At 42.1% G+C, this 11710-nt stretch overlaps 1 protein-coding gene across 1 annotated transcript; it reads right to left on the minus strand.

Annotated features, from left to right (window-relative positions):
- Positions 1-445: 445 nt before the first annotated feature.
- LOC134097967 (adenylosuccinate synthetase isozyme 1 B) lies at positions 446-11674 on the minus strand. Its single transcript, XM_062550922.1, has 13 exons — positions 11434-11674; positions 8134-8236; positions 7921-7983; positions 7638-7688; positions 7484-7550; positions 7127-7234; positions 6914-6995; positions 4962-5088; positions 4364-4518; positions 3322-3446; positions 3030-3127; positions 2477-2626; positions 446-1914 (listed from the first exon to the last, which is right to left on the minus strand). The coding sequence occupies exons 1-13, from the start codon at positions 11596-11598 to the stop codon at positions 1862-1864; spliced, it is 1347 nt and encodes a 448-aa protein (XP_062406906.1). The 5' UTR covers positions 11599-11674; the 3' UTR covers positions 446-1861.
- Between the last annotated feature and the right edge of the window lie 36 nt (positions 11675-11710).

Genomic DNA, 11710 nt, shown 5'->3' on the forward strand with positions numbered 1-11710 from the left:
CAAAGGTGGCTACTTTGAAGAAACTAGAATATAAGGCATATTTTCAGTTGTTTTACACTTTTTTGTTTTCCACATGTGTTAATTCATAGTTTGATGCCTTCAGTGTGAGTCTACAATGTCAATAGTCATGAAAATAAAGGAAACTCATTGAATGAGAAGGTGTGTCCAAACTTTTGGCCTGTACTGTATATATATATATATATATTAAAACAGTATGAATATGTGAGATACCATACAAAATATGGCAGAATATTTTACTTTTACTTGTTCCCAAAGAGTGGCATTTATCTAGCCTAGACGCCCCTAGTGGCATGCAAATCTTGATGTGGGTCTGGCTGGTCAGGCTAGCATTTATCCCCTCCTCCACGTTGTTGAACTTAACATATCTGATAATGAGCAGTATTTCTTCAATCAGTCACAGAGAATCCAAACCATTCAGGTACTCTGGTGTGCATCAGGTTTATTTGCTGACTTCCACTTTCTCTTTACTGCACCTGTGTTATACAGTAAAAAGTGGAAACTCTGACGAGGAAGATTACAGGCTGAAATAGGCCTAAATGTACACTTCCCCACTGGTGGAAATACCCCACTAGACAGGTTTGATGGTGTACAGTAAAGCTCTGTGACACATCCGCATAGTGCCAGGCTGTCACATGCACTGCAAAAAAAAAAAAAGAAATCTAACCAAGTTTTTGTCATCTTATATTAAGATCAAAACATCTATTTGCTATTGTTTTTAGTATAAAGAGACATAGCTGGCCCTCTCAAAACATCCCTTTGATTTAATTTAATACAAGTTTGACTTATTTCAAGGAATCTTATCAAGACAAATTTGCTCACCGCACTGGCAGCCAAAATCCAAAATCAAACGATTTCACGAGATAGCGCTGAAGATTAATTAACACTTGGTTAGATTTTATTAGATTGGAAGTTTCTGCAGTGCAAGTGCAAGGATTTACTCTCGAAGGAGGAAACATGAATCTGCTACGTTCTCCTCTCAGCATAAGTCTTCACACTGCACAATTGAACTGTGATTAAAATGCCAGATTGACCAAAGGTATTCAAGCCGTAACAGATACTCAAAAACAGCATAAAGTTATTACAAGATTATCAAGGTGTAAAGAAAAATTGTAGGTCACATTCATGTAAATGAATGAGCATAAATACTGGCCATGGGGTTTTCAAGTCTTAAAACATGTGTTATGCAAGACAGGGGAAATTAATAAATTCGCAATTTGCGAAATGTCGCAACACATTAGGCCAATTAAATTCTTGACAAATAGTCGTATGAAACTATGGCATTATTTTCGGAAAACAATATGCACACATGGCCAAATAGCATGATTCAGACATAAAATGTGCAGTATAGCATAGAAAAAGATGGTCAGACATTGTTTACCCTCGGAGTTATTGCATTTACATGCACATACAGCAATCCATGTGCAATGTTAAGTATGTATCCTTGAATCTGTATGAGATATTTGCAGTAACTCAAAGATAACACATGCAAATAGCTCTGAATGGGGCATGACATCAGACAACAAGTTGGGTATCAGTAAACAGTGCTTGCCCAACATGTTATGCTTTCAGTAGTTTTGGTCTAAAAATGAGAACATCACTAGATGTATTGCATGTATTCCGAAGGAACCAAAATAAAGTCGCCATGGTCATCTTTCCACTTTCGTTTCATTTATGTTCTGCTTCACCAAAAACAAAACAGAATCTCACAATTTACAGGAACAACAAAGGGAGTCTATATCAAATACATCCAGAGCAGCACCATGGATGGATGGATGGACTAGGAAAGAGAGAGGGAGAGGGAGAGTGGTGATGCATGAAGCACTGGGGGTTCTTGGAATCCCTAGAACAGCTGAATCATGCATTCTCTGGACTTTCCGACTCCAACCCATTTGACTGGAAAAAGAGGGAAAGCATAAAGCAAGGTTAGAACCTTTCAATTAAGCACAGCTTAGGCCAAAAAGTCATGGTCAAGTCTCAATTAGCTGACTTTAACCAGCTGATAGCTCAGCCAAACCCTTGTGGACACACACACAATCACAATAGGCTGTATTGGCTACGTTCTAGGCACCTTATTTAAACTGCTTTGACCTACGTTCCCAAGCAACGTCACTTACAACCCACCTAAATCCCTAAAACTCCTCTTTCCACATGGAAGGGTAGGCAGGTCCCAACAGAGCCCACCAAAATAAAGATTGTCAAAATAAACCAACATGTTTTTCCCAGCGGACACAAAAATAACTTTGAATATGATAATAAATAGTATCTACAGGATATAGACCCTTTTTTGGTAATTTTACAAGTATCTGGGCATATGACCAATGTTCATTAATCATCATCCCCTACACTGGTCCCTACTGGAATGCCATCCTACTGGTTCTTTAATGTACACTCTACTCTACGCTGACCAGCTGGGATCACAGCCACAGATGGGGCTTTTTCTTCTAGACTGACTTACTTGGAACGCCGACGTGGTTTTCAACGAAGCGGATGTAATTCTGGGCCTTGGGTGGCAGGTCCTCCCACTTCCTGCATGGTGAGGTATCGCTCTTCCACCCGGGGAGCTTCTCGTACTCCACCTCCACCTTCTGAAGAATTTCCATGTTGGCTAATCAGGAAAAGAGAAGATTTTTATGACATCAGGCTATCAAGAGAGGGAAACCCTGCCAACAATTCACAGTCAGGTTAACTACAAATGATGTGGGAGAAATCACTTTTGCTCTATGCAAATGCCGAAATTATCGGCAATTTTCACTCACAATTAACTGGAAATTAAAATCAGCAGCTGTCTTGAAGGTACAACTACACTGCATGCAATGTGATTATTTTCTCTCAGAAATAGACTTTTCAACTTGTGTCAAGTCAGTATGTGATAGACTTAAGGAAGATGTGGGAATATGCTATCTATACTCTCTCTCTTAAATGCGCTATATAAATAAAAATTACTTACTTACTTACTCTGACTCAAAATCACTTTTTAAAAACATCTGAATCATTCTGTACGATGGTACCTGGAAAGTATGGGATTCGTTTGCCGTTGATTTTGTACGCCACTCCAACTTTGATCTCATCCATCACATCAAGGATATCAAGTTTAGTTAAGGCCAGTCTGAAAAAGAGGATAACAAAAAAAATCACACATGGACATCCCAATACCTACATAACTTTTTAATGAGCTAAACCTTTTGTCTTGGAGGTTTATTTTCTGGCCTATAAGATAGATCTCAAAGGTGTATTGATTGGGAGAGGGGGTTGTAGTGAGGAGGATAGAAGGCAAATAATAAGTTTGCATCCTGCACTGACGCTGTGAAACCGTTGATCATGTGGGCGTAGCGAAGGATGACCAGGTCCAGCCAACCGCAGCGCCGCTTCCTCCCGGTGGTCACCCCCACCTCATGACCCCTGGTCTGAAGCAGCTCCCCCATTTCCTGCGCCACGGCAGAAAAGCAGACAGAGATGGCATGTTAGCATGTTAGTGTTAGCACCCACGCTAGCTAGCTACCACTGTTAGATTTATATTTTCATCCAAACGTTTATCCAAAGTGGCTCACAGTAAATATGGAGAATAACATTCTAGCTATTTACAAGGTGCTGAGATGTGCGGTGATTACACACAGCTGGGCCTGAGACTCACGCACTGGCCTGTCAACACTGGCTTGTGCGCTGGCTGCTGAATCTGAGCTGTGATAATAAAACAAGCATTCGGGAGCTCCGTCACCTGACATGTCATGGGATGGCCCGTGTGTTGAGTGACAGCTGGGAAGGGCCTAAGGATGGCAGCAGTGTCTGGGACAAACATCTTACTATCTACAACTGAAAGGCCATCCTATATGATACTCTCCCCCTCAATATGGTCACGTGACGGGGTCCCTCATCTCAAGTGTTTCACAGTGTCACACCCCATGTATTTTGGATCTGGAGTGTGTAGGGTCCTGACACACTCTTGCTAACACTGAGGTGCGCTAATGCTAAGTGGAGTCATTGGAATGTTGTGAAACACACTATGTTGTGTGAAGTTACTCAAGCACAGATCATTTTGAGTTATCATTTGAGTTACAGACCAGACAAACTAAAGTTAAACAGCCAAACAAACAGACAAACAAACAGACAAATATACAAACAAACCCCAATTAAAACATACCCTCCTTGGCGGAGGTAATTACAAATATATTTTAAAATGGAACATTGTGTAATAGGCCTAATGTATGCTTATATGAAGGCTATGTATGGATTCATAAAATGTTTATGCACTGTAATGTGCAGCCTAAATATATGAATAGGCTCACCTTTGTCACAGTCATGCAAATGGGTTAATTGAGGCATAATCATAACACATCACACTCACGTTAAGCTGTTCTGTGGGAAAAGCGCCGATCCCCACGCGTGTGGTGTAGGCCTTGACCACGCCATAAACATCCCCAACATTCTGTGGAGGAATGCCAAGCCCGGTGCACACTCCGCCGACGGTGCAGTTTGATGATGTCACAAAGGGATAAGTACCTACATTGAGAATGAGAAGTGAAAACTCATACGAATGGCAACATCTTCAGTGTTGAATATTGACTAGTATCGCTGCACTCATGTACTGTATGCACTGGGGAGGGCTGAGGTGTAAACAAAGATTTGTCTCTCTAACCAAGAATTTGAACATTTGTGAAGTCATCCACAAACATAGGGGACAGAAGACTTATTGGCCATCCATAGCACACCCTCCTCACATGTATTGCATGTACACATGCAGGCACGCAGGCACGCACGCACGCACGCACGCAGGCATGCATGCACGCACGCACGCACGCACGCACGCACGCAAGCACGCAAGCACGCAAGCACGCACGCACGCACACACACACACCTGGCCCATGCTTAAAGTAGAAACAGTAATGTCTCTTCAAAGGGGCTTTGTGGAGGCACCACCAAGAAAGACAGAAGTATTGCCTTACCAAAGTCAATGTCAAGCAGGGCAGCATTGGCCCCCTCCACAAGGATCTTCTTTGGGACTCCGTGTAGGGCCTCGTACATGAAATAGACACCGTCCCGCACCATGGGTCGAATCCGCTCGGCAAACTCCTGCAGGGTTTTTTTGTAGAGGGGGAGAGAAATTCTTTGACCTTCCCAGACCGAAGCCCACAAAGTAGGCTCGAGTCTGACTCACGCTAAATAAACTGACACAGACGCAGTAACAAAGTCATGCCAAGTCACACTGGGGTGAGGGAAAGGAATTCACACCTAGCGATCAACAGTTGACAGCAAGAGAGAAGCATCTCTGGTTGTAGCAGTGTATAGCAAACATCAACAAGCAATATGTGTTTTATATTCTCTTTGTCTTGAGAACCACACGCAATATGTTCAAAGTCATTTTTACTTATTGCAAACAGATTCTTTCCCAGGTAAAGTTATTTATAGATAAGTATCCAAAAGCACTCACACGAGTGAATACACCCATGCTAAAGTTGACTGAAAAGAGGAATTAAAAAAGTAATCTTTTGGAAATTATAATAATAATAATAATGCCTTAATTTACTAAATGTGGAGAAGTCCACCTTTTAAGGGCACCAATTTTCTTTGTGAATAAAAAATATATTGTAAATACATAAATAAATGAATGTTCTTCCTTAATGTAAAGGGGGCACTCCCATAGAGGCAGGCAGACTTTTATTTTTAAAGGCCATCTTCATGGAATCAGGATCCTATGTATCCTGATAAAGTTCCCTTGGTCTTTGGAATTAAAATAGCCCCACATCATCACATACACTTCAACATGCAGATTGGCATGCATGCTTTGTTTCAGTTAGCCTGATGGCATGGTTTGAGTTGCACTGTGCCATGATGATCTTATGGAAAGTACCCCAGTTTGTAGCCAACTTTAGTATGGGTGTATTCATATGCTGAGCACTGTATGTCAGCAGTGGCAGTAGCACTCTGCGCTCTGTTGTAACTGTAGCTGTGCTACAACTCTGTTCACTCAACAAAAATTGATAACTCAAACACCCTCACTGAATGTAGCCTTATATTTTCCTCTATGTGCAAATGAGCTGTTAATTTACCAGGCATGTGCATGTCATCTTCATCAAATTTACTAGGCTACAGGAATGTCCAGCCCAGCATATATGAGATAACATCATCCCTTCCTTTAAAATGAAATAATGCTATTTATACGACGCTATAAATAAGACAGACTGGTTTGAGGACATGATTAAGGGCGTTTCTCACACTATGCGACCCGTACCGTGCCCAAGTGCATTTGACTCCCAAAGCCTGTTTTTGTTTGACCAGTGCGATCGCTCTGTAACATACCCGGGCAACGGTACGCTTGAGAAGGTGGACTCGGGCATGGAACGGTTGGGCTTCTGATCGTGCCTATGCAAAGATTCTAGAGCACAGCAGCTCAACTGTGCCTGGATATATGTAGAAGGGGTGTCACTTGCGCTCAAACCTTGTCGGTGCTCACAGTCCAGGACCACAGGATAAGAAACGCTGGCTGGGCTACTTCTAAAAGACTAACCCAGAGATGACTGGAGCACTCAGATTAAATAACTTTTTTTTATTGTGGTGCACAAACGACTGACGTTTCCTCCAGACTCTGAAGAAGACGCAGTGCGTCTAAACGTCGACGCAGTGCGTCGAAACGTCAGTCGTTTGTGCACCACAATAAAAAAAAAGTCATTTAATCTGAGTGCTCCAGTCATCTCTGGGTTAGTCTTTCAGAAGTAGCCCAGCCAGCTTTTCTGTGCCTGGATATAGTTTGATGGTATGTAGTGTGAGTATGAACATAGAATGGGAGAGAACCGTACTCCGACACGGCACAAGTGAACCGTGCCCAGTGAGAGTACTCGCACTGCCAAGGCCTCAGGGGACTCTTACCACACACTTAATACGTAGAACCTCCGCTTACCTGAAGTTTTTTTAGCTGACCATCGATGTCTACTTCCAGAGTAGGGAACATGGATTGGTACTGTTGCGCAAGCAACTTGAATCTAAAATCACAACAATAAATGTGCTGTTGTGAGGTAACATATTAACAGATATTTTATCAAGGTGATAATAAAGACACAAGCACAAGTATATAAAACTTGGTCTGTTAAAAAACATACACCGCGTCCTATACCTGGCTGAAAACTCTTTGAAGTCGGCGAGCAGGTCACAGATTCTAAGGCCGGTGCGGGAGGCTTTGCTGGAGTAGGTCGGTCCAATTCCTTTTCTTGTAGTTCCTATGCTGTGAGAGAAAAATAGGACATATACTGTAGATATTCACAAAAATCTGTCGCAGGCAGAAAGTCCAAAACATTTTTGGATTTCTTTCGAAATAATGTAGACAGTGTCACTCTTGACAAACAAACAAAACTCTTTGGGCTAACATACAGTAGTCTACAGGTCTTTGGTGTGCCCAGGGTTACTGTAAAATGAATGTGATATACAGTAACTGCAAGTACACAGGAATTGAACTTGTGTCCAGGCTGCTTACTTCTTCCCTTCCTGGGCTTTCCTCTGTACCTCCTGCAGTCCGTCCACTGCCTGGTGAAAGTCAAACACTGTCCACAAGAACAGGAGCGTCTCAGCACTGGATTTGTACTGTACATGTGAGCAAAAACATTTGTCCTGCTAGAGAAGTCCCTTACCTATGTGGGCCCTATCTGAGATCACCAGTCTCTTCTCCCAGTCTTTGAGACCTGTGCAGGACATTATATCAGACAGAGAGATGCTTTCATAGCAGTGTACAGTATAAGTCAAAAAGAAATATATTCAAACAGTGAGGTTAATCATTAATTGCAGAATAAGTTTTCCTTATTGCTTAAATATGTTTGCTTGATCCAGCTCCAGTCTTGAAAATGTACCCACTGTTATTTTGTTCCTGCTTTGCTCCCATTCTAGGTACAGTCTAGAATATACTTTTTTTTTTACCTTTCTTCTCGTTTTTATCCCCTTCCTCAAATAATCCAGGTAGATGGATGACAACTCCATTTCCTTAAAGGAACAAAGAGAGTTTCAACATCAACGCACAGAACTCATCACATCACATCACATCACAGGCTTGTTCTTTAGCCGGTATCCCTGACAACTCTATTATGTTAGCTGTTCACTGTATGAGATGTTCATCTGATTTACTATACCCACCGATAAAAGAGGTGGCTTTGGAGTTGATGATGCCGCTGGGTAGGAGATGGAAATCATACTCCTTCCCCTCCACCACTACAGTATGACCCGCATTGTTGCCTCCCTGCAATACAAGATGACAGGAGACCGATTGGCCACTTAAACGAAACTGAGAGCAATGTTATTTGGAGCAACGTGTTACTCATTGCATGTACATGGAAATAAAAGTAAAATATGTAGATTTCAATGTGAAAACAAAACAAGTCAATGTGATTCTGAGATGTAGGCCTACTGTCGTGGTTTTTCAGTAGTTCTGAGGAAAACTAAGTAGTGTACTAAATGATATCATGAACACAAATGACTTGCAGCTTGTTGGGCCAGGACACAACTGGAAATGTACCAACTGACACATTTACGATATGTAAACATCCCATGACAGAGTCTTCAAAAAACAAACTTTCTGTTCATTTCTGTGTGCAGAATTATCTGAATACTGCCAGAAGAGTCCCTCCACTACATTTCTGCCTCACTAATTCTTAATGCCAAAAAAACAAACAAACGCGTTTCGGTGTCAAGCTGTCTTCAGTGTGAGGACGGCTTGACGCTGAAACGCGTTTGTTTTTTAGGCATGGTGCTACAATAAAGAATAGTATGACAATGAACGAGTGAGTGCGGTTCTTTTGCACATTGGAATAGGATATTTTTAACTCGCACCCAAAGAAGCAAGGAGATGTCTTGGAGTTTGAGCGCGCCTCTCTCTGTAAACCCACCAATGTGGAACAGCACTACTAGAAAGTGTGATGATAGCTGTGGCATCTATTTCAACTGGTATTGGCCACTGATCTGAACATGTCAGAGCATGCATGATTTAGGGAGCCTGGATGATTGACATCCCTCTCTGACCACAGGATTACCGCAGCTATAACGAATCTGCAGACCGGGAGTATCATGTCATTTGACATCTCACATCTGACATCTACAGTAAGGCCATCCTGGAGGTTGCAAGTATCTAGACTTCTACTACAGGAGTTCGGCTCAGAAATCCAAAAATGGACAATTTGAATGAGCAGGACATTTAACTGAGAGGGATATGAACAAGTCTTCAGTGGCCTACATTCCATTTCCACAAGCAGGTCAAAGGTGTGTAGACAATAAGCACAGACTGCGCAAACAAACAAAGCACAAACTGCCCACGACAATACAATCAAATGCACACTAAAAACATGTCTGCATGCACGTAACTACATTTTAAGAAGGCGTTTATTGACAGGTGCCAGATTAGAACGCGTGGTTTGTAGCTCTGGGATTTTCTATTTGCTCATAGTGACTAAACTGGAAAATCAAAGTGTTACTGGTCCCTGTGAGTGAGATCTAACTGAATCAAAGCCTGCTAATGTCTGTAAACAAACACACCAGAGTCTGCTAATGCTTGAATTTGCTTTGAAAATTAGCTTTTAGGTGTCACTGTCTCAGTAACACAAAGACATAAATCAGAAGGTAAAATGGGCTGCCAGCAGGTGTCTGGATGTCATCAAAGTGTCAAATTATAACTTCAAGGCCAAGAGAGTCTGAGTTTCTAGCCGCACAAGATTTATTACTTTGTCTAACTATCACCAAAACCCAACTGCTTCTGTTTCAGACTTCTGGCCCTCCTCAACACCCATCCTATATACCTTCCTCTTTCTCCTCTGATGCCAGACTATGGCTAGACTGTGGAGGCCCACATCAAGTTACCCTAGAGAAACAGAGCTATTTTAACTGGGCAGACAACGTGAAGCCAGACATCAAGGGGGATCTCAGCTTGCCCTTCTCATGTATCCCCCACCCCACACACACCACCCACAGCTGACAGACAGAGTCTGGAATCCCCCTACCACCCCCTGCCTAAAATGCACCCACTATCTGTCCCTGGCTAGTGGTATAATGACCAAGAATGAAAGTTGCAGTCTTCCTTCCTCCATTCCGTTTAAAGTGGTATTTGTGAATTAAACATGCACTACTATCTTACTAAGAGACAGTAGGCCTATATATGACTTTATACTGAATTTGTATTTAATTATGATTTAAGTGGCTTGTACTACACCATGCAGAAGTTATGTGACAATTACTCTGCCCTCCCACATGCACAAGTTGACCTGGAAAGTCTGGCAGTTCCTATAAGGTCACACAAATGAAGATAGATGATTTGTATTTAAAATGCATGAAATCAGTGCACATCACACATCAACATGCATCTCTGTTGTCTGGTCATATAGCACCCTCTGAAGGCTTTCTTTAGTTTTATCATATTTTTTGTTAGACTTAGGGACATGCTCACAGACATTACTCAGGACATGCATTGAACTTGAAATTGACCAACCAAGTTGCTTCACGTTCAATTTGACAAACACAAAGTATAGTTTAAATTTGAGTCTAATGACATAATCCTTGTTCAAAATGCGTCCTTTGAAGTATTACACACACACATTACTGCATCTTAACACAATAGATTTGGATGCAGTTTGTGTTCTCAGAGTTCAGTTGTGTCAAGCTTAGACCAACGCACACTGGAGGCTTTAGGGAAAAGTGATTCTTCTTTCACCAACAACCATATGTGACAATAGGGTTGTATCCCAGGATAATTTTTGGCAACTTCCCCAGACCATTATTTTGATGGACCCCTAGGTCCTGGCTCTGTGGTAATACAAACAACATGGCCACTGAAATTCTGCTTGAGGTTTTTAAGCGTGACAATAAGCCACCTTCAGGAGCACGCAAGGAAGAGCTGTCATTTGATTGGCTGTTGAACTCAACTATCAACAACCGAATTGCGACTGCATTATCATAGGGGCAGAGGATAGTGCAAATGCCTGCACACAGCACGCAGATACCATTACAGTAGTTGAATGAACACAGTCAACACACATAGTCTGCTATAGCAACAGCCTGTATGAGAAGGTCATTTGTTAATATTTATAGAAAATATAGCAGTATAAAATTACTTTTTGTCTTTGCCAATATTATTTAATTCAAATGACTCTCACCACAGCGACAGATACGCTGCACATTAACTGCCTGAAACCGCGAGTAGCCAAGCCCATCCCTGATTATTTTCGGGTTCCTAGGCACTTAACAAATTCCGTGACGAAGTTATGGTCCATTAGGAAGGTAAAGAACCCATTCACTGCCCCTTATCTTTACTCGCAAACACAGTTACGACTTAACGGAACACATTTTACAACACGTAGTCATATAGTCTCTTCACTCAATTGGAGTAGATTAGTAGGCATCTTTTGCGGTTTACATCTTGAGCCAAAAAGTTTCTGAGTAACTTCAAGTTACCTGACATCTGCACACAATGTCTGACTCAGTTGCAAGCAGATCGACAACTTTCCCCTTGCCTTCATCGCCCCACTGTCCCCCGAGAACAACCGTCACTTTGTTCCCCACATCATTCCGCGGACGCTTCCTCCCCACGTTAGGGCTTTTCTGATCTTTAGCCGACATGTTTACACCAGTCTAGCAACGAGCGCCCTGGACAGAAGCAGGACAGTCTGACTGTGGCCAGAGTCCAAGTTGGAAAAGTCGGACCACCCTAATATGGTTCAGACCTCTGTGA

The sequence above is a fragment of the Sardina pilchardus genome, chromosome 12 (assembly GCF_963854185.1).
Source record: "Sardina pilchardus chromosome 12, fSarPil1.1, whole genome shotgun sequence".
Classification (NCBI taxonomy): domain Eukaryota; kingdom Metazoa; phylum Chordata; class Actinopteri; order Clupeiformes; family Clupeidae; genus Sardina; species Sardina pilchardus.

Coding starts and splice junctions, on each gene's coding strand:
- LOC134097967 (XM_062550922.1), bottom strand. CDS start 11,598: ATGTCGGCTAAAGATCAGAAAAGCCCTAACGTGGGGAGGAAGCGTCCG. Junction 7,551..7,637: donor CTCAGATAGGGCCCACATAG/GTAAGGGACTTC, acceptor TCTTGTGGACAG/TGTTTGACTTTCACCAGGCA. Junction 1,915..2,476: donor AAACCACGTCGGCGTTCCAA/GTAAGTCAGTCT, acceptor CTCTTTTTCCAG/TCAAATGGGTTGGAGTCGGA.